We start from the raw sequence: 24047 nt of genomic DNA on the forward strand, positions 1-24047 counted from the left end.
TCCATTCTACCTTTTTTGTGTCAGGACCATTGGATGTGCTCTCTAGACCTTCAGGATGCATACTACCACATCAAAATGCATAGACACTCCAGAAGGTTTCTCCGCTTCTGGCTGGGAGCCAGTCACTAGCGGTTCAGGGCCCTGCCCTTTGGTCTCACTACACCCCCCCCCCCGAGTGTTCACCAAATGCATGGCAGTGGTTACGGCTCATCTGAGGTGTCAAGGATTCCAGGTATTTCCATATCTAGACTGGCTCCTTACCGCCACCACCAGGAGTCAACTTATTCAGAGATTACACCATTAAGATTTGCGAAGAGCTAGGTATGTCAAACTTCGAAAAGTCTGCCTTGTCAGTCTACCTTCATAGGTGCTATATTAGTTGAACTCTCTGCAAAACTGACTGCTCAAAGAATCGCAGATATTTGCAAACATGTTCATATCCTGCTTCAGAACAAAATTCAGGCCAAGTTTGTACTGAAGACTCTTCTCATGGCAGCTGCCATTACGTTACTTCCCTTAGCTCAATTCCACGTGCAACTTCTGCAATGTATGCTCTTCTCTCAGTGGTCCTAGCAGCTCTGTCACACTACATTTTGATAACCCAATCATGCAAGAAACACCTGTCTTTGGTTAATGGGGCATTTTCAGGGCAGGAAGGTCCAGGGCACTTGGCAACCTTTCGAGTGCCACCTGCACATCAATGTCCTAGAGAGGAGAGCAGTTCTTTAGTGTTGCAAGCCCTTCAGGACTCTTCCCATCGGGACGATTGCAGTTCAGACTTGACTATGTCCGTACATCAACAAGCAGGGTGGAACAGTCCTATCCCTTATGTTGAAGCACTCAGACTTTGGCAGTGGGTTATCTCCTCAATGGTTTCTGATGGCAACGCATATCCCTGGGAAGTCCAACGTCATAGACAGGCTGAGCGGAGCCATTCTCGTGCCGCACGAGTGTCAAGCAGTCAGTGGAAGAATTTTTCAAAAAATGGGGTCAGCCTTACGATCTTTTCGCTACACCCCAGAACAGCAAATGCCACAAATTTTTCACTCTTCCCAGCCACCCTCCCAGATGCTCTAGTCCACGATTGGCCCCAGGGTCTCATGTACACCTTTCCCCTTTCCATTAATCACTCAGTTGATTCAGAATGCTACCGCCTTGAGATCCACAATGATCCTCATTGGTCCGTACTGGCCTCGACAAATATGGTTTCCGATCCTGCACCATTACCTCTTGGAGCAGCCCTGGCATCTGGACCCAGTTCCAGATCTCTTGACCCATCAGTCTGGCAAGCTGCACCAATCTCTCCCCTCTCAACCTCACAGCTTGGTTGCTCCACTTCCGACCTTAGCCAGGCTTCCCTTTATCTCCCATTCGGTATGAGCTTCTCAAATCCTCTACCAGGAGGATTTATGCCAGCAAATTGAAACTTTTTTTTCTTCTGGGCAAAATCTAGGAACAATGACCAATTTTTTGGCTGAACTCTCATTCGGGGGGTTCTTCCTCCACTATCAAAGTTCAGTTAGTGGCCATTTCAAATTTTCATGTTGGCTTGGCAACTTTGTAAAGCATTCCTCAAAGGTATCTTTACTCAAGCCCCCGGTTATAGACATCCCCACCGCAGTGGGATTTTGAATCTAGCTTAACCTCTTGATTCTCTCCCCTTTGAACCTGCGGCTTCCTGTTCCTTGGTTACTCATGGAAAACTGTTTCTAGTAGCCATAACCTCTGCAAGGAGAGTCTCAGAACTTCATGCCCTTTGCGTTCGTCCTTATCTCTTTCCATAAAGATAGTGTCCCTCAGAACAAATCCCTCCTTTTTACCCAAGATATCTTCTGAGGCAAATCTAAACCAGACTATCGATCTCCCAGGTTTCTGCCCCAATTACTCTGACAAGAGCGGAACAGAAGTTGCATTTCTTGGATGTTCATCACCAACGCCGTTACTACTTGGATAGAACCAAGAAAATCAGGAAATCTGACCACTTCCTATCTTATGCTGAAGGGAAGAAAAAGCCCTTCCAGTTCCCAAAGTAACCCTTTCTAGATGGTTGGCCTCTGTCATCACTTTCTATGAACTTAGACGTCAATAGCTTCCTTCAAGACCTAGAGCCCATTCAACTAGAGCCTTGGCTACATCTATAGCCTTTCGGGACAGGTTGCCCTTGGATTCAATTTTTGTGAGGCAGCCACATGGACCTCTCCCCATACCTTTATTTCTCATTACAAATGTGTAGGTGGTTATCTACACGAGTGTCATTCTCTCCTTTGTTCTGGGGGCAAAACTGCTATAGTGTTATCCGTCAATCGAGATCTGGGTAGTTGGCGCTTAGCATTGTAGGATACAGGGTTACCTCGAGCCGGTAAAAATAGCTCTCTAGCTTTGGCATAAGCAGAGTCTGAGCAGAGGATCTGCTCTTCACCCATCCAGCAAGAAAAGGTGAAGACTAACATGGAACGTTATGGTAGGTACATAACTTCTCATTTCATCACACACTAAACCCAAACCATTGAAACATTTATTGTAGAAGCAATGCAGGGAAATAGGCAAGTCCCTCTGTGCCCATCACTCAATGCTAACTTCAGGATTGTACATCCAAGGCAAGCACATTCATGGAGAGATGTGAGCAGTTGGTCTCTTAGATCTCTCAATTGCTTTGCTGGTCTGTTCTATGTAAACTCACAAAGCAATGTATGCATGATGTCACTTGCAAATCTGTATTCCATGTCAGTCATGTCATATTGTGCAGTATAGACTTGAGGGTGGAATGACATTTAATGGCCTGTTGCCTATTTTCAAAGTAACTAAACCAATTGATGGGGCTGAAAGGTGAGAGCTTGGACAGTAGTAAGGTATTGGAAATGGTATCAAAGGCCTTTAAAAGCTCTAAGAAAAGAGAAGATGCTATATTTCCTTAGTCATAGGAGTAGTCTGTTGTCCAAGAATGACTGACGGGGGCTAAAACCATGTGTTGGGTAAGGAGATTGTCCAAAAGGCAAGAGTTGTAGGTGAATACGTTTCAAGTATTTTTGAGATGGGGGGAGGATGACTGGGGCATTTGGAGATGTCAGTGTCGCCTCCTTTTGTGAGGGAATGAAGGCTTTTATAGATTTCTTGAATGGAATGGTTAGACTACAGATGGGGGAGAGGTATGCCCTCAGCAGCTGGTTGGTAAATTATTGGACGTTAGAACATGGTTAAGTTATAGTATGGACAAGGATGGGTTTAAGAGAAGGGAGGGGGGGTGGGTACTAGTGATGGGGAGAGGAATTGGAGGGGGGAGTGTAAGGAGCAGATTTTAGGGAAAGATGTGGTCAGCTTGGCTATAGAGCCCAATGAGTGCTAAATTGGAGGCTAGGGTATGGTCTACAGTGTTGGTTGGGGCGGGGGTTGTCTTCTGCTGGGACTACTCCAGAACTTCTTGGAGTTTAACTTTATTTTGCAGCTTAGAGTAAATAGGACTTATGGTCTGAGGCAATGTGCTCTTAACTAGATTTCGAAGCAGTTTATCTTCGGTAAGGGAGTTTGGCAGTTTCCATGAGTTATGGTATCCTTGGAAAGACTAGGAGCAGTTTTAGATTTGATACTTCTCCATTAACATACTAAAGTATAATGACGTAGAGTTTGCAGAGGGTTCCAGTTTTGTTTTACAGTGAAGATTGAGAGTTTTTGTTCGGGTATAGGTTGAGAGTTATTTTGCAAGTATAGGTGGGGGGCGAAGTGCAAAGGCAGGTAGTTGATCGCTAAGTGAATCTGGCAAGGTGATGCTGTTGGGACATGTAGAGATGTGAAACCACTGTCCAGTCTAAGATGCATGAATTGTCTTTAGTGGGCCTGGTAGAGTTTGAGACGCACTAGGTTTATATTGTGAGGTTTGAGTGTATGGAAGACTAGTTGATAACGACTCCTAGTACAATTGTCTCCTAGGATAATTGTTTAATATTGGATGTGAACCAAGAAGGAAGATAGAGTGGGACGATAGAATTTTAACTTTTAATTCATTGTAAGAAAGGCACAAACTGGCATCGTAAGATTCTCCAAGTTGCCTTAAGTAAAAGTTGTGTAATAGACTATTCTGATTTTGCCGACAGATACTACAAACACCACTTGCTAAAGGCAAGAGTCTGATGTGAAGAACTTAAGAGACTTTCTGGGGTTAAGCTTCCCAAGTGTCCCATTTTACATTCTCTACCGGGAGGGTGCCGTTTGACCTGCTATATGGTAGACATTTCAATCTAGGCTTACCCTTTCATGTTGAGCAAAGGCATGTAGGATTTCTCTTCAAAGCTGTCATTGAGACCAATGCCTGCCTTGCGGGTCTCTACTCAAATTCTACTTGTGGGAAGGAGTACACTTTTTTTCTTATGAGGCAGCACCCCAAATGATTGTACTTTGCAGGATTTCTGCAACATCCTGTTAAAAAAAAAAAAAAATGTTCACTGCCTGCAATGCTTTGTATCTTTTGCTATTTTAATAGTTCCAATGACTGAGCAAGATGGGATGACTTCTTATCGTGACAAGTACAAAACCCAATCAGTGGGTCAGATTTGGCTTGACTGCTCAAGTTTCCAAGTTTTAAGCGTCTAGAATAATGGCGCTAATTCTTTTGCTGCACGTTTGCTGCACTGAAGCAGGGAGGCCACTGTTAAACTAGCCTTCCAGCTAGGCCTGCTTTTTGTAGTAGAGAAGTTGGACAGATTGCTCAGTCTTGGTTATTTGGAGAATAATCTACCTGTAATCTGTAGTGGATTAACTGACCTTGGGTAGTATACGTCTACAGCCTCCCAATTAACGTATAGCTCTCCAAAGAGGGGTTAATGTTAACATTTTTTGTTTGTTACTGGAAAGTGTTTTCTTGGTCTGGTAGCTATAAACTTTGTATCCACGGTGGCTACAGAACAGTTTATGGTAATCGTGGTGTCTTAATGAATCAATCTTGTTTGCTTTTGCTGCCTGCCAGCGTTTCCCTTTTTCCCACTAGTCCAGTGTAGCACCCCTTTAAGGGGATCTTGTACTGTGGTAAACTTTAATGGCAGATGTTGTTGCTCCACTGTTGCAGTCCTCACTTGTGGGTTATCCCTACTGGTTAGTCTTCGGCTGGCCCGAATACCAAGAGTAACCCTCTTGCGTTGCCTGCAGGTTGCCAGGGACTGGCGGGTAGTCGGGGCTAGGAAGCAGGCAGCAGACACCATTACGGTGGTCTTTCTTGTGGAGCCTGAAGCAGTTGTGTGGTTGGCCACTCAACCCAGTGTTTGAAAGTAAACTTTTCTCTGCTGTGGAAAACAGACTTAATAATCTGTGATCATGTCACTGGATATCCGTTTTGTGCATCAACGTTGGGACCATCTGTAGAAGAGCTAGGTGTTTTCAGGGAAATTTAGTTACCGGTGCAAAATAGCATCTGGTCAATTCATGGTGGAAATCCTGAGAAGGAAAGGGATAGACCACAAGGTTAGGTGCACAGCAGAAGTTGAGGATTCTGATGCTGAGGAATCTGGGGAGACATTAGATACCCTTGGAGAGAATTTCCATTGAGTAGCTCAGGACTGCTACCATAAGTTCCTGGACTTGCCACTGTGCAAACCAGTGGCCATCCCTCCTATTCTGGATGTGGTGGATGTCTTTTCTAGAGTCTGGCCTCGCACCAGGTGCCCTAGACCCAGAAAGTCTGGTAGTACAGATTGATACCCATAAGTATTGCAGCCGACCCAGAGGTAATCACTTTGGGACCAAATACCTCTGACAAGGTGAGCAAAGTCTTTGACTGGAGCAAGATGTGTACACTTCAGCCACCCTAACCATTAGAGCCTTTAGCTGCGAGTTCCACATGCTTAAAATTTCAACTGAACACTGAATTAAAGCAGAAAATGTCCTTGCCAAGCAGTGCTGCTTCCAGAGAATTGTATGTTTCTAAGTACCCTGTTGGACTTTCAGTTTTTCCTTTTGTATTAGTTTTTTCATGTAATCAAGAAAGGGTACATCAGTGTGGCCATTGGATCCCTCTGGCACCCACGATAAGTGTGCTGTCTTGGGTGGTGGCACGATAAGCCCCATCCCATTTGCAAGATTAGTTCCCAAAAAATGTTGCATGGTTGTCTGCATGCGTTCAATTTGTACTCCAGAGAGCCATTGTCTAAAACAACTTTGTGTGTGGAGGGCTCATAGGTTGTCACCTCAACTGCCAAAGGCCAGAGACTGCCTGTAACACTTGCTGAGATCCACAGCCTGTGGCAGACCTCAACCTGGGCCTACTACACCAGAATTCACTGCTTCCTCCTGAGGAAGCTCTACTATTGGTGAGAGCGCATGTCTGCAGAGGCTATTCTGGCAACTACTGATGCTGGGAGGGGACCAGCATGTTCCGGCAATTTGATTCCCTGACTCAGACTCGAAGTCTGCTCTAAATAGACGCCTGTCGGAACTCTCGGGACTCAAAGTAGATTACCCAGGCAGCAAAGTATTCCAGACTGGCAGGCCTTCAGCCAAATCTTTTTTGTTTTCATGGCTTTGAGGCATAAAATCAGCTGCTCCTGCACCTTTCCTTAATCCTAGGCCTCTGCCTCTAGAGGCAGTTACTAGGGAAGAGGACATCTGTTCACATTCCTCAAATGATTCCCTCTTGCAATTCACAACTTTCTCCTTCCTTGCATATAAATCCCCAGAGGAAGGATCTATACACTCGGATTTCCCTGTTTGAAGACTTTCCTTTTAAAATGGAGCACTTCAAATGGGAATCCAGACGTCTGAAATACAAAGGTACTATGATATTCAAATGGAAATGCCAAGCCCTTCGGCCATTCCTCCAGTACTGCCTGCTTTTAGATGGCTCTTCCTCTGCATCTGGACTCAACCTCCTGCTCCTTGTAGAACAGACACTGTACAAATTCCCAGTTTCAGCTAAGCACTAAGTGCCCTCCTGCAGATCTACCATTTCTGTCTCCACAGACTGCAAAACTATGGAAAGGCTAGGCAAAAATCAACACCTTTTCCACTTTGGCATTTTAGAGTTACCAATACCAGACTAGTTTTAGTCTATCGCTCCAAACTGGCATACATTCCAGACTCTCAAATCAGCTAGGTGGTCTGTGTACTGACCCTTTCATCCCAAGTCACCAGGCATTCAATTTAAATGTCGCTACGATGCTGCAGAATCCTCAGTCTGCAGATTAAGCTTCTGCACTTCTCAGATGCTTCTGGCTGTGTGTGCAACCCCTGCCAGATTCCGGGGCTAACGGCAATGATGCTCCACTTGACAATGCCTTGTTCAGCTCAAAAGTAGCAGATCTTTTCAATCACTGCAACAAAAAGGAAAAGTGGTGCAGGGTCTTCATCTGCTAGTTTCTCCTGTACCTGAATTTTATAGGAACTATCCTGCAAAACTCAGCATCAGGAAGCACTCCAATCCTGCTGCTCAAACTAGATACAGGTAAGAGAAAGCTAAAACACTTTCCTTCTCTAGTCAAAAGGACACCCTTTCAGGACAGGGCAGTGTCTGACTACCTGCCACTCCTGCCTCCATCCCACTGTCTGCTCACCTTTCCCATGCCTTTCTCTTTGGAATCGGATCTTTTCAGACAAGTGGCTTCTCTCCATCCTCCCAAGATGGTTACGTCCTGTCCTTGGATAACCCCTCCAGTAAGTAAGCAAGCCACAACCTCCTGCTCGCCAACTGCCCCTCCTGCTACTGTACTACAGTTTTTTTTAAACCAGGTTACTCTAGAAAGAATACCTCCCTCCCAACTTGGAAAAGGGTTTTACTTAAGGATTTTCTTAGTTCCCAGAAAAGGGCTATGGAGAGCCCATCCAAACCTTTCAAGGCTCCATCCTTTCCTTAAAGGTGCCAACTTTTAAAATGCTGATCCTGCCAACTCTTTCCTCTTGTGGGCATAGCTCCACTAAACATCAAGGATGTCTACTTGCACATTCCCATAAGACACAGGAAATACTTATTTGTGGACTCCTCACATTTGCAGTTCACTGCCTTACCTTTGGACTAAGCGACAGTCTTCACCAAATTCTTGGCTGCAGTAATGGGCAAAAGGGATGCCAATATTCCCATACCTAGATATCATGCTTTTACAGACTGCCAGCCAAAAACACTCCTAACCCATGTCCAGGTTTGTGGTGTCTCCTACAAGCTCTTGGGTTCCAAATAAACTCCCAAAGTCCAACCTCCACTGACCCACGACAGTGTTCTTAGAATGCAGAATCCACACAGACTTGGAGGCATTCCTGCCCCCAGCAAAGATGAGTTCTCTTACGAAGCATCTCTCGGGATTCTATTCTCCCCTCATCTGACTGCAAGGCAGTACCTCCAAGCTGCTGGGTTGTATGGTAGTAACCATTCCCATGCTACCACAGCTAGTTTTTTTCTTTCATGAGAACTAGTGGTACCTACGCTCTGGAAAAAGCACAACCACCCACTGGAACACATTGTGCCTTTGCTTCCATGCCTAAAACAGGATCTTATGGTGGCTGGCCCAGGTAAGCTCAACCCAGGATCCCCTCCAACCACCTCAACCTTGGGTTATGCGTATGGGCACCTTGGACCTGGGGTGGGGGGGCCACATTCAGCTATTAGTAGTTCAAGGCCTGTGGACATACAGGCAGAAAACAGAACACATCCGTTCAAGATGAGGGCAATCCTTTCAGGTATCCACACTTTTTTCTTCAGAGGGGATCCCTCCTGATATAACTCTACAGTCCCGTGGTATCCCTCCTGATGCACATTACATTCCTATGGTACATGTACAAACAAGGAGGGACCAAGTCCTACACTCTCCTTACTAGTGTAAGTAGTAGCCACTTCCCAGGGAATAACCCTGAAAGCAGCATACATTCTAACGCTCAAGCAGATTTTGAGCAGAACCAGCACAATCAATGGATGCTCCACAGGGATGTCTTCCTGGACATGTTCCACATATGGGGTACACACCATAAGTATACCTTTTTAGCTTCCTGCAACAGGCAATTTCCTGGATACTGTACCAGGGCACCCAGACCCACAGGCACTGGCAACAGATTTTTTTTACTTTTTCATGGAAGGGGAAATGCCTTTATGCATTTCCCCCCTTCCCTCATTCAGAGGGCCCTTGCTACAGATTCAGCAGGACCATCTGAAAATCGTGTTGATGCCCTACTGGCCCCAACAGCATTGGTTCCCCTCACTCCAGCTGTCCAAGGGCAATCAAGTTGCCCCACAAAGTGGACAGTCTCACGCAGCGCAAGGAATCTTTAATCCACCTATAGTGACAGCTGCTCCACCTGACCCTGTGGCAGGTTTCTGATCCCATATAGACACCTTTACGACGAGGATGTGTTGGAATGCTCTGCAGGAGGCCAGGAAACCCAACAATAGAAATTCTTGCCTGTCTAAATGGAAAAGGTTTATTTCTTGGTGTCAAAATAAGCAGCTGTATTTGATTACCAGCAACATTTCCATAGTGCTGCCTTTGTTACTTAAGACCGGCTTGGCCTACTAGTCTATTAAGGCACACTTCTCTTCATGCCTACCCATGGATACCCATTGGCATCAAAGCTCTTCCTTAAAGGGTCCTACTTCTGACTGAACCCCCCCCCCCCCAAGAAACACACCTTTCCTCTTTGGTGTGTTGGAGAAGCTTACACTGCCACCCTTTGAGCCTGCTTATCAAGCTTCCCTAAAGCTCTGCACCTGGAATACTGTCCTAGTGGCTCTCGGCATTAATGGCTACCACTTCCTTTTTGTCTAAAGATGGGAATACCTGCAGGACAAATCCTTCATGCCCAAGGTAGTCAATCCGATCGTCAGGCCACCCACTTGCCTGTTTTTATCCAAACCCACAAGGGACTGCATGTACTTCATTGCTTGGATGTTCAGACAAATTAGATTCCCAGACCAGTTAGAGATCCTACCTCCAACACTAAGTATCCTAGACTGACAAACCATCTTTCCACCCTAGAGCACTAGGGAAGGTTGTGTCAAAACAGACTCATCAACTTGGATTTCCAAGGACATTACCTTCCGTTACCAGCACCATGGTAATTCAGTGTGCAGTAAAAGCTCACTCCACTGGAGCCATGGCATCCTCAGGGGCTTTCTTCAAGCACCTGGACACCTAAATCAGTTAGGCAGCCACCTGGTCTTCAGTTCACACCTTCACCAAACACTGCAAACTACTGACCAAATCTCTTGGTCAAGGGCAGGGTTTGCTAAGGTTCGCTAGGGTTCCTGGAATCTACTTCATACCAACCACCCTTTTTCAGTGAGGCTTGGCACTCGACCCATATTTGGAATACTGCAACATAGGAATAGAAGGACCTAGAACATTTGTGTAAACTTGTAACCATGGATGTTCTGTTCTCTCTTGTTAATCAGTTTCCCTCTCTGGATGGCAATGACTTGGTATTGCCCTGTTAGGACTGGCTGTGACTGGGTTCTTCAGTTCTGCTGGCTGCTGCATGCCGACATCACAGCCCATTTACTTTCTCCTAGACCTGACATCTGGTACAGCTAGGAGGGAATGGAAGCTTTTGAGTACTGGCTGTATGTATGTGAGAAGGGTAAACCCTTATGCAGAATACCGTGACATGGAAGCGGAGGACATCTATGGTTAAGATGTTTGTGTTTCACTGTTGCGGTAATTACATTTGGGTAATCTGCTGGCAGGTTGCTCTCAAGCTGGCCTGATTAAGTCTTGGGTCCTGCGTCGGTTGCTGTCCCTTCATGGCGTCAGGTCTGGTATAAAACATGCTGCCTATGCCATTGTCATTCTTGCCATGCAGTGCCTGAAGCAGTTGGCAAGTGCCAGTCTGCAGACTCCTGAAATTTGTTTTTCTGTTTCAGAACCGAAGTCTTCAACTTAAGTACCCTGTTGGGGAAACTTTCTTGTTCCTTACAGATTGTCAGTAAAAGTTAATTGAGTTTACTTGTGGAAAGCAATACCCTAAAGATTTTCATTCTTACTGTGTTCCTTGCCTAGGCCCTGACCACAATGTACCTTGCTGTCAGTTTTGTGTTTAATCGGCGCACTATCCTTTGGTACATTTTTCCCTCTAAATATTTCGGTTCTCTGTTTAATTGCCCAGAAATGTCTTGGCCATCCGACTACCGAGATTCTGGAAAAACGCAAAGATAGGCTGCTGAGATTCGAAACTGCCGATTGACTCTAAGCCAGTTTGCAGCCCCTAATGCCAGCTACTTCTGATTCGCGGGCCACATGTTCAGGCCCCTATGCCTAAAAACAAAGATTTAAATTTAATCAGGGGTAGGGCTGAGCTTGATTATGAATCTTCTGATCAGGATTCTGTTTCTTCAGATTCTTCTAATGACCTGGATTTGTCCATACCATTCTGATTGCAAAGGATTCCATTCCCTCTGCTTCCCCTCCCTGAGGATTTTTCTTTAGGGGAAACTACATACATTTGCACTGGGAAAGCCAGGATTTTTTTCAAGACGCTTGGGGATTTCCTTCCACCTCAGCATAGGCCTTTGGCTGTACCTCCTGTACTAGACATTGATGTGTTCTCTGAATCCAGTTTCGCCCTGGATTCCCTGCCTCCTGCTCCTAGTAAACCTGACAGATACTACAGGATTCAGAGTCCCACAAGTTCTTTTCAAAAATCCTGTTGCAGATCTAGTAGCAATTTCTCAGGGGCCAAAGGGCATTTAAGGCTTCTACTGCTAAAAATCCTACTCTTTCTGGTAAGACTCCAGGGCGCTGGATAGATGGGGCAAAAAGGCATACTCCTGCAATCTGAGCCCCTTTAAATCAGGACCGACTGGCAGTAAGGCTAAAGAAGTTCTTAAAAAGATGGAAGATAAAGCTAAATCTATGCAAACTGTAAAGATATTTTTACAAGTGCAACCTCCCAGGATTTAGTAGGCACTGGCCTAAGAATTGGTCCTTTCCAGCCCCTTCCAGATCCTCTCGAGCCAAACTCCAGACACTGCAAAAATCCCAGGTTTCAATCCCAGGGGACTCCGAACTAAGTAGTGGGGGGCTTCCACTTTCAAATCTGGAAATAACAAGACACCCCCTTATGGCAAACAGTCTGACTTGCTTTTAAAAAATTTCCAAGCACTTGGCTTTTAACCGTCCTTTTGGGAAGGAAGATGGCTTTTTAAGAACTGGGAACTCCAGGACAAATGGGTTTTAAATAGTGTCCCAGGGATACAGATTCAATTTCCATTTGTTGCCAACACCAAACTAGTGGCTAGACCTGCCCCTAAATCAGTGAGCAGAGGCTCAAAAATGAGTACTTTCCTCTTGAGCATGGGGGCTATTCATATGGTACCAGAGAAAAGGGATAAAGTTTCGATTTCAGGCTTTTTCTGGAACCCAGAAAAGGCCAATCATGGCATCCAATCCTGGACCTGTCTAAACACCTTTCTGGAAATTCCAAAATTCAAGATACTGACTCTTCAGTTACTTTCTATGCTAGGCAAAGATGCGTGGTTGCCAACTCAAGATTTAAGTGAAGCATACCTGCGCAATCCAATCAGGGAATCTTGCAGTTGATACCTTTGCTTTAAAGCAGGCTATTTGCATTATCAGTTCTCTGCATTCCCTTTGACCTGTCTACTGCACCCAGGGTATTCACGAAGTGCCTGGCTCCAGTTATTGCATTTTGCAGCAAAGAAATATTCAAATATATCCATACCTGGACGATTGTCTAATTCACGCAGAAAATCAGGCCATACTTTTAAATCTGGCATTTTGTAAAAAGGGTTCTAACTTGTCTGGGGTACACCATAAATGAAAAACTATTTCTAAATAAATAAGCAATTGCATTAATTTCTCCTATAAGCACCATGGAAAACCTAACCATAGCTTTGGGAATCTACCCAAATGCAATGACTAAAACAGTGAAACACTAATAGTACAGTTGCGTACTTACCATAAATGTAGATGTTGGTGTATTCACTGTTGCAGTCCTGGTTACCCTCCCTCCAGCCCCCTAGTTTTTTCTGGCTTTACCTCTACTTTCCTTTGCTATGCTTAAGCCTTTTTGGTGTATTTGCTTTTGGTTGGAGGTATACTTTTTTTTTTCTCCCCATTAGGGGGCACCTGATATCTGGGGCAAGAAATTGATGTAATGGCATCTGCTGCATGTTTTATAACCCTGCCATCATGGAAGGGACAGCAACCGAAGCAGGACCCAAGACTCTGTTAATCAGGCCAACGGAGGGCAACCTGCCAGCAGATTACCCAAATGTAATGACTGCAACAGTGAACACTCTAGCATCTACATTTATGGTAAGTGTACACAACTACTTTCTTACACCCTGTATTTCTTAGTGCAGAAAAGTAATGTACTATGCAGACCACCTCAAGGCCCTAGCCTTGTATTCCCAGGCATTTGAGAGCTATGCCTGGCATACAGGGCATTGTCAGACCCTACTCTGGACCTCCTGCCCCCAAAACAAACTACCAGAATTAAAGACTTAAACCTTGTCTGTGATGTAAATAAGGCCTGCTGGAGAACGGTATGTATCCAAGACTACTCTGTCTGAAACAGGCTCCCCATCCATGTGAAGCAGTTTCTCCCTTTTCCAATTTAAGTACAACTTGGACAATTGGAAATTCATCCCTGGGTTGGTTGCCACCTATGTCTCTGCAAACTGGTAACCTGTAAATGGTTAAATACCTGTAAACCTCCCAATGCTTACACTTATCAAGGTAACTTGTCAGATTTGGGATGCATGGCTAGGCTTTAAAAGGTGCTTGTGGTCATTGGCCTAGTGAAGGGTTTATTACAAAGTCTAACCTCAGCACTTGTTCAGAACTTGTAAGCACTAAAGCTACAAATTACTACAGCATTCTAATTTCCTCACTTGTCTAGAGGAACTAAGTTTTTATACTTGATGGATATCGAGGCATGTCTAAGGGTCAGCTTCCAGTGTTCCTGTCTACCTGATTGAATCTGGGCATCTTGGGGCAATGCAGCAATTGCCTCATGTACAGACAACCCTCTCCTACCACACAACACTATAACCTGTGAGAGGCACTTGCATAGCCAGTTGGAAGCAAAACTCCACCCAAGACTGAAGTCCAGAAGAGAAGGTAAAAACTTGCACCATACCCATCAAAGTCCCTCAAAACCTACACCACCGATTAACATGCACACAGCTACATAACACATTTGGCTCTCAAAATCTGCTCAAACAGACCTCCAAAGCAGAAACACAAGCAACCCCCAAACACAACCCCAATGACGGCAAGCAACCCCCAAACAACCCCAGTGACACAGCCCATGAACTCAGTGTGCCACTCAACCATAGCCCATAGGGCATAATGTCTCCAACACTGGTCATAGGTGGCTATAGTCACTCGGGCACATTGATCCACTCACCAGGCTAAACAAGGAGAGTTAGTCAGCTGCCTGTCTTGTGCCAGGATCCACCACACAACGCATGCACTCGGGTCACTTCACATCTAGTACAAATGAATGTCCTCGTCCATGTTTGTGACAGACTTTCCTCCCATGTTGGTGTGAATGACTGGAGATGTACCTCCCTGGACTACATGAGACATGGAGCAGCTCTCCTCTTTTAGCCCAGGTAATGACCCTAGCCCAGAGTAGCATCCTGTCATCACCCAGAACATTAGCACAGTACAAGGACAAAATGACTTCCAACAATTGCCTAACCTTCTGGTGTCCTTGTAAGGGGCTGCAGTATCTGTTTACCTGGAATGACATGATTGACAAACCACAATGCCTTGCCAGAGATGGCTTGCACCTGTCACCCTTGGGGTTGTGCATACTGGCTAAGGCTCTTGCCACCCCTATAGTGCTTTTTCTAGACATTGTTCAAATAAGTTACCTCAACAGGTACAGGCAAGCAAAATCTGAGGGTAATGCTACTCAATGCTAGAGGTCTAAACTTCAAGGCATTCCTTAAAATGGAGAACATTGACATCTGTGCAGTGACGCACTGGCTCAAGCCTCCAGAGAGCACCCCTGCTATACCAGGCTATAATTCATACCACACTAGGCGGGAGTCTGTCCATATACATTAAGGATATCCACACCTCCAGGCTAGTTGCTGTGCATAATGCATCAGAAGTTATCAAAGTGCAACTAACTCTAGGCAAGACCAACCCAAATGGTAACTTGCTACAGCTCCCCCACCATGCCCAAGGATTCCCACTCATTTCTTGATGCACTGGAAAATATATGGGTACAACCCAACATTCTGATGGGGGATTTCAACTACCCCACCATTAACTGGGAAAACAATTTGTGTACCAACTCTTGCTCAACGTTTTCTGAAATTCATAAATTCCAATGCCTTGGATCAACTTATCCACACCCCACTAGGGGCAGCAATATCCTAGACCTGGTCATTACCAACATGGGACTGGTGGTCCACACCAGAGGTCAAATCCTCATTGGGGATATCCAACCACAAGCTAATCAGCCTAGGCGTCCACATCCCACCCCCATTAAGGAATCCACCATAAATTTCACGCTTAAGACAAGTGGCAAACTTCACAACACCCATGCAGACGGACAATAGGTACGACCACTGAATCCTATGCAAATGCACTTTATAAGCACTTACACAATTTCATGGATCGTGCTAGCCTCCAAAAGGAAACCAGTCTGGTTCCCTGCCATCTCTACAGCAGAGGAAACTGCAAAAGTAAAATCCCATGATTGGAGGAACCCCCTGTTTCCGTAACTAGCTTTGGAGAATTAAGAGGGATCTCAGCTTCTTACAGTCGTCACTGATGCCAAGACTACATTCTCCAAAGCTAGTTACAAAAACAATCGCCAGTGATGCCAAACCACAAAGCATTCTGTAGCTGTCGATCTCATTGGCAACTCTGATCTGCTATTGAGTTACAGCATAATGGCACTAAATATACAGAACCAACTGATACTGCCAAAATTCTGGCAAGTTCACTGCTAACTTCTCACCCCCTAAAGGGCCCATCTCTGTCCTGGAAGAATGAAAGTTCCTGTATTCACGGCTGCACAAGTAAAAAAGGCACACTCTAAAGCAAAGAACAGTATCCAGACCAGTGGAGTTCCATCCTGGGTCCCCCTGTTTGGTATCTACTTTTGTGAAGTACAGGCTAACGAGGTTTGCAGAGGACTGCAAGCTAGGAGCCGTATTCAAAACTCCCAAACTATGTTGAGATCTACAAAATTTTGAGATCTACAAAATTTCAATTACTGGCTTCTGAGACCGTATGCAGACTAGACTGTCTTAAACTCCAGCTTTACTCCGCTGCATATCGCCTACTGAGGCATCTCGAACATACAAAGCTATGTCTACCCAGAGCGGTCTGACATGCTCCACTTAAAGAATCACAGTTCCTCCGAGCTACACACTGTAGGGACCTAAACCTTGTCACCACAGTAGAATATGCTGCAGGGGTAGATCCCTGTCCCAGAGACTTCTCATATCCGATGAAAATCAGAAATTTGCCCCAGGGATCACCTCTGTAGCTCTGCTCAACAGAGGCACAGGAAAATTTCTTGGGTGGTGAATGCCAGGGTGTCTCTTTGGCTAGCCTTCTATAGGCGCTACCTTTGAACAAGCAGAATTTCAACTACCCTTTTAATCAACATGTCATAGTTGCATTTCAGTGAATGACCAAGCCATTGGTTTCTTTCAAAGGGGGTAAAATATCTGGCTTAAGTCTGCCCTCTTCCCCAACTGTAGTGCAGTCTCAGGAGATGGTATATTTAGTTGTGGGAGGTGTGGGGCAAAGCCCCCCACTTAGATTTGTGATGTGTGGGTGGCCTGTTTTTCCCCTTAAAGAAATCTATCTGGCAATGACTTGCAGCTTCGACATGTCTATTTTTAGTTGACATTCTGCTTGTTCAAAATAGAATATACACACTCCCTCAGTAAATGCCTATGAACTTAGCTGTGCTCTTCGGTGGTAATGAGTAAAGCTGCATGGTAACTCTGCATTGCTATTTATGGCTTCTTTGGAACTTGTAAAATTGTTTCCAGAGACTGTTCTGGTTATTTTTGTCGTCAGAAGGGGGAATTGTCCTCATGGGAAGAATTGACAGCTGATAGTGGTCACTGTTGTAGTGCACTTAGAATGTGGTAGAGAAGTCTCCTTCCAGATTTCCAGAAGTTTTCACATCTACGTGCCTGGCTTCAGTCAGGTTTATGGTATAAGGCACATGTTTTCTTTAGCCACAAAAGTGATTGTCCACTTATTCTCACAGTAATGAACAGATGCGCATGCCTTAGGTGGTCTGTAATACTTTTGGAAAATGTTTCAGCCCTTGACACAGTCCACTGTCTCATGACTACTGCATTTTTTGCTTGCTCACTTGAAGGTTTAGTAGGGAGGACTGAGGAATGATTGTTTGCTTAAGAGTAGGCACCATTTTGCATAATTAAAACCTGTGTGAAAATGCAAGTTTGTAAAGTGGCAAGGTTTCCAGAGATTTGTGCGCACAGAATGTGAACATGTACTTTAGTTGGATGAGCACTGATCTAATATGAATCAGTGGTGCATTTAGAATGGTGGTTGCATTTAACAATGCTGTCATTTTCTGTATTGGATGTCTACTAACTGATATATTTTGCTTTTTAGGTTTGTCTGTCCAAGGAGTTCCTGGTCCCCTTGGTCATATTGCTTTTCCAGCTGCAGCAGCTGCTGGAAGGATGAGCTTACCCGGTTTTGGTGCAGGAAACTGTGTTTTACTAGTCAGCAATCTGCATCCAGAGGTTAGTGAGCCCTTTTATGCAGCTGTAGTTTCAAAATCATCCGAGTTGACATGAGCTGAGCATTTACTGTTTACCAGACTGGCAAGCTATGTTAATAGAATTTTGTTGCATGAATATTTAACCCTTGTATTTATTACAATGCTTGGCTACATAATTTGTCTTGGTGGCTTTTTGTTGTAGCAGTGGTAAGTCGGACAGTGGATGTCTAAGCTGGTCCTCGCACGTTGGAAGGGGGGTGCTTTTGTTTAAGCAGTTGTAAAACTTGTTTGGCTTTCCCCACGAAAAGCTCAATGCTGAATGTTTTTGTAGGGGGGGGGTGGCATCCTTTAATTGCTGATTGGTTCGGTTAAGGAATGTGCTTTACTGTAATTGTACCAGCTAGCATTCTTGATGTACAAAACTTGTCATACAGGTTTCAGTGTTGTGGATAAGCAAAGAAACAAGATGGGCTCTGAAGGACCACGTTTAACATGCTTATCTTGAGCTATTTAATGTGGCCTACCAAAAGCATAGTGTAGTAAGACTATAAATTAAGTTCAAAATTTAATGTATTTAAGCATATCTGTCTCAACTACTGCAGCAATGACTAGTCGTTTATATAGGTGGTAGGATTTTCCCTTGTATCCTTTTTGAGATTTGACTCCCCACTAGTCATAATGCCTTTTCGTTCACTTAATCATGGTAGTGGGGATTTCTGCCACTGGCTTAATTCTGAATCTGGCCTGGCAGCACCCTTCTTGCAATCTAATATCCCTAGTCTGGCTCACAGTTCTTGCAGTGTTGCATTTTAGTCCCCGTGTTTTCCCATTGAGTGGTTTGTCCAGTGATGGTCTACACCTCCTGTGCATTGTACAGAGAACTTTTTATTGTACTGCTTAAAGTGAATCTGGGTAGTGAGTGCTGTGTACAGCAGTTCCCCAGAAAGTGTCTTCTTGACAGCCATACTGCATAAAGACTGCCAAGACTTTTGGTTGTGGTATACTGGGGCATTCATCCCAAAAAGCTGCCTTCTAGTGGGTTACCTTTGCCCACTCTCTGGACTAAGTTGGCTCAGTGTTTTTTCCAGTTGCATTTTTAACCTGCTGGCTGCAGCCCTTTCTCAAGGTGTTTATTGTGAATTCCCACTGATTTGAAGTGAAGTCTCTCCACTGCCATATGACTCCCACAGTAAGGACACTGGTAGCTGATGCTCCTCATGATACTGAGGAAGCATGTCACTTTTAAACTCCTAGAAGTGGAACATTTGTGTATCATTACAGTGAAGACCTGCTGTTGACCAACTTTCCTTAGGATTGTATGCAAACTGTTCTTGTGTGTCCTCAACCAAGCCCTCCATTGGATAGTCTGCAAGTTCGAAGCCTGTGTCAGTCGAAGTTGAGGGTGGTTCTAGTCTTTGGCCTGCCCATACACACACAATTTCTCTGTAGTGGATGTGATCAAGGCATATTCTTGGGATCAGGGGTCCTGTAGTAAAGACTGCAGGAACTACTGGTTCTGTAGAGAGCTGGAATCCCACAGATTCCTGTATAAATCTTGAAATCCTGAGGTGGTCTCTTCTAGACAGCCAAGGACTCCATGTGGAATCCCTTTCAAATGAATGGCAGGACCCTCTAAGTTGGGCAAGATAGGTTTATACTTGGCTGCCTTGTGTGTTGAACCTTAAAACTGGTGTGCTGTTTTGCCTCAAGGAAACCTGCTATCAGCCCACCTTTTTTCCTTGAAGAAAAATCGAAGTAATTCCTAATTTGATTTTCAGCAAACTGTCCTCTAGCCAATGAAACTAGCTAGAGGGCTGAACAAGGCTCTGAAATGTTGCTGAATTTCTGCAACACCAGTTCCAAGTTGCCAAGCACTAAATTAAGCTCTAATGCTTTAGAAGCATCAGAAGTCGTGTATACCCTGACAAGTAGATATTGATGCCTCTTGGACAAAGATTGCTATAAGCCCATTCAGGTGTCTGGAGGAGTAGGTGAAGAGTGAGACTTGTCTCAGTGCTGCAGCCTAGTTATTAGAAACTACCCTAAGATGTTTTGCCTTTCTAACTCCCAGAGTAGAAACAAAGACCCAATGTGTAGCAAGCTTATCTTAAACAGGCTGGCTGGGAAGGGTTGTGGACACAGAATCCCAGTGACTGTACCTTTCTCCATAGAGGTCTCAACCCAGAATCACAGTCTTCATCCGTGAAGTTGCGGTAGCAAGAAATCCTATTTCTGAATATGATGAAAGTGGGTTATTAATCTAAAATAGGGTAAAGTGTAGTTTACTTTCCAAAATGTTCAGCTATATACTGGTAGCTCAAAGGACAGCTCTGTGGGGGCACTGGTTCCCCATGGGACTTTCTATACTGTCCGTGCCTTAACTTGAAGGCAAGGTACATGGCTGTAGAGGGACTCGTGTCCCTACCGGCAGTTTACATTCTTGGCATATCCAAGAAGACCCAGCATATCCAAGAAGACCCTCAGAAGTATCTCTGTAGATATTTCACACATGGGGAGTATGCCTGATCTCTTGTTCCAACCAGAACCAACAAGATTTCCTGGAATAGAACAGTCAAGGCCTGGAGGATGGACATTTTGTCCTGTGGAAGTTAATACATCTAGTCAATTTGCCACTTTCCACGAGTTGAGAATTCTTCACTATTTTTGGCTAAGATTTTTGCTTGGAAAAAACTAACTATTCTTGTCCTCTTTGGAAACTCTGCTTTCCAACATCTTTGAGTTCAGCTATCTTTTCATGGAGGGCCCTGCTAACCACAATGAAGGCACCCCTCCTGGTGCTGCTGCAAGAAAATCTGCTACTTTGGCTATAAGGGCCTTTAACTGTCAGTTTCATAAGCTCAAATATCGGCAACATGTCATGGCATTGCTTAAATGGGAAATATGTTAAGTTGTCAATCTCGCCTTCATTCTTGCTTGATGGGTTCGGAGCCGATCCCTCGGCTCCGACTCGGCACTTGCTAAGCTCGAGAGTCAGTTTTACCAGCTCGAGGCAGCCCCATATCCCATGATGCAAGGTGGTAAGTACCCAGATCTCGTTTGCCGCTTCGCTTAGGAGGTCTTTTTACCAGCTCCTGGTAAGTTCACTTTTGTGATATTTAAGCCCCTTTTTAGTCAAACCTTTTATTGATAGTTTTTTAGTTTAATTGTACCTTTTCTGACAAATTCCCTGTCTCCTTTAATTTTTTGTTAGTCAATCTTTTCCCTATCCCACCCCCCCCCCTGTTAGGGTGTGTGTGTTGGTTTATAGAATACCTTTTGGTATTTTATTTAACTTAATTTTGACTTGTGTGTGTGTGTTTTTTCGGCACCATGTCAAAGGAGAGGGCCTCGGGTTTTAAGAAGTGTGACTCGTGCTGTCAGAAGATGTCTCTGACAGACGGTCACACTTCTTGCCTGTATTGTCTGGGCCCTCTTCACCTGCAGGACTCCTGTGCTATTTGTCACTCCTTCAGCCAGAGAGTCCTGCAGGAGAGACGAAATAAACTGATTCTTAGGGGCCTTCTTAAGCCGGAGGGCTCTTCGGCTAAGTTGGCTCCATCAAAATCAGTAAAACCTTCCAAGGCCCAGGCTTCTGTATCTAAGCCTGCGGCCTCGGCTCCGACTCGTACTGAGTCGAGATCGGCTCCGGCTGGAGCCGATTCTAGCTTGACAAAGCCTTCGGCACCGATGGCTATCTGTGCCGAATCTGTATTGGTCACTTCGATGTCTGCTCCGATCGGCTCTGCCACCCATGTGGCACAGGCATCGGTGTCTGCTCCGATCGGCTCCGACACCATTACTTTGGTGGCTATATCGGCTCCAGCTGGAGCCGATACATCGAGGCTTCCTGTCGGCTCCGAGAGGTCTGCTCCGACAGGATCTATGGTATCGGCTCCGATGGCTCATTCCAGGAAGAGGTCGAGGTCTCCTTCCTTGGAGCCGATACTTTCGGCTCTGGCTTCACCTCTTCTATCGGATCGGAGCCGATCTTCAAGGTCACCCAGGTTGTCAGATCATGACCTAGAGAGAATGGTCAGTAGATTACTCAAGTCACAGGTACTGGCCCAAATGTTACACAGTCCGTCTCAACAGACGACTGTCTGTCCACACCCCGTTACATTCCTCCTTCAACTCTACCCCAGAGCTTGGAGTTGGAGTCTTCGGGAATGGTTACTGCTACGGCTGGAAGACGGATACCCCCTTCTGTTCCTTCAGCCTCTACTCTTATCTCCTCTTCGAGACCTTCCTTAGAGGGATTCGGTGGTCGGGCTTCCATGGTCTCCTCCGAGGGGGTGAGTGGCATCGGACCCTTGTCCGAACCCACTCTTCCCCTTGGAGCCTCGGCCTTGGTGAGCTCTGCTCCGACATCTGCCTCTGAGACTTCCCTTTCGGTGGTCCCTGGAGTTCCTAGCTCTTCGGAGCGGGTTCTCTCGGACCTGCCTGGGAGGGGAGCATTCGAGGTGATGAAGTGTACTGGCCACTGGTATCAGTCAGCAGTCTGTTCCCGTAGCTCCTCCCTCTATAGTACCTGTTGACATCTCTGCCACTTCTCTTGCTACAGGACCCAGAGATCCTCCGCCTCAGGTTTCCCCATTGGGAATTTCCCCCTCTTCCGAGGATTCTCCTGATGTTTCGGGAGATCCTCCTAGGAAGAGGACTTGTAAGAGGAAGCATGTAGACTCCCCCGAGTCTGTCACTTCGGATACTGACTTTGAGTCAGAGGGATCCCCTAGATCCCCCTCTGAGGATGTCTCCTTCTCAGACATCCTAGAACTGCTGAAACAGAGGGGAAACTGGCCCACCAACAATCCCTCTGAGGATGAGTCAGTATACCTAGAGGCGTTTGGATCTCGGCCCTCCACCTCCTGGGTATCTCCGCCTTTCGACCCCCTTATGCAGGTGATTGCACGAAAGGCGTGGGCAGCTCCTGACTCTGTAGAGCCAGTCCCTAGGAGGCCTTCAAAATTTATCACTGCCCTGAGCGACAAACAATTCCTTACTAAGGGTGTCCCCGCTGATGCCATGGTGGTGGCTGCGGCCACCAAAAAGGAACTTGCAGATCCTTCCGTGCCCGTCCATCCTCCTAAGGACTCTAGGACCATGGATAGGTACGGTAAGCGGATGTTTTCCTCAGCGACCTTTGCTATGCGTTCGCTGAATTACCTATGTCACTTCACCAGACTCCAAAGGGATATCCTGAAGGAGCTGGGAGAAGTAGTTCAGGATCCTACAGCTGCAGGGGCTCAAGAAAAAATTGCTTCCCAGCTAGGAACCCTCAATTCCATTGCAAACTCCTCCATGCGGCTAATCTTATGCTGCGGATGGAGCGAGTAGAGCCGCAGGCACAGGTGTGGCTCTTAGACGCCAAGCCTGGATGCGGCTATGTGATTTTGCAGATCCCTTTAAGGCGTCCTTCACAAATTCTCCCTTTGATGGGTCAGCTTTGTTTGGCCCTCAGGTGAAGGAAACCTTGACCAGGTGCGAGCAGGACGGCAAGACTCTTTCTGCTGTTGGAGTCCGTTTTTCCACCCCACCCCTTCTAGGCCTTATCCCAAAGGACAGAAGGGTGGGAAGATTGGTTCCGTAAATCCCAAGGAGTCACGCCGGATTCACGTGGTCAGTTTACCCCTAGAGGCAGAGGGGGTAACAATAACAGACGCCGCTCTAGAGGCAGAGGGGGTCCGAAGAACCAGGGAAACAGGGAGCCTCTCTCTGACAAGCCCTTTCAGCATCCCTGAGGTGTTGCCCGGCTGTCCCTCCTTGGAGGCAGTCGGGGGAAGATTATCACTGTACCCAGAAGCCTGGCATTCCCTCACTCAAGACAGATGGGTACAGTCGATCATATCCAAGGGTTACATAATTCCTTTCGAGGAAAGTCCTTTCCCCTCAAATTCCCTTCCAGATGTACCACCCGGTCTAAGGGACATTGCAGAGTTAGAAATCTCAAAACTACTGCAAAAAAGAGCCATTCAGCCAGTTACAATAGACCATTCAGAGCCCGGAATCTACTCAAGGTTCTTTTTGGTCCCCAAAAGACGGAGACTGGAGACCAATATTGGATCTCAGCAGACTCAAGTCTGTCAAGAAGAGAAGATTCCGAATGGTCACTCTTCAGTCAATTCTGCCCTTCTTACAGAAGGACAACTGGATGTGCTCAATAGATCTTCAGGATGCGTACTATCACATCAAAATTCACAGACGCTCCAGGAGATTTCTCCGCTTTCGGCTGGGGTCCAGTCATTTCCAGTTCAGAGCCCTGCCCTTTGGTCTCACTACAGCCCCCAGAGTGTTCACCAAATGCATGGCAGTGGTCACGGCTCACCTGAGACATCAAGGATTCCAGGTGTTTCCGTATCTCGACGACTGGCTCCTGTCAGCCACCACCA

General features: G+C 45.8%; 1 protein-coding gene across 7 annotated transcripts in view; it reads left to right on the forward strand.

The window, feature by feature from the left end:
* Positions 1–24047, forward strand: part of PTBP1 (polypyrimidine tract binding protein 1) — a 241450-nt gene that overhangs the window by 35349 nt on the left and 182054 nt on the right. For all 7 annotated transcript variants that reach the window (XM_044053767.1, XM_044053769.1, XM_044053772.1 and 4 more), the window contains one exon: positions 17550–17683. In XM_044053767.1, the coding sequence (XP_043909702.1) occupies positions 17550–17683 (134 nt within the window). The remainder of the gene's footprint in view (positions 1–17549; positions 17684–24047) is intronic.

The sequence above is a fragment of the Protopterus annectens genome, chromosome 13.part0 (genome assembly GCF_019279795.1).
Source record: "Protopterus annectens isolate FY-2018-M chromosome 13.part0, PAN1.0, whole genome shotgun sequence".
Lineage (NCBI taxonomy): Eukaryota > Metazoa > Chordata > Ceratodontiformes > Protopteridae > Protopterus > Protopterus annectens.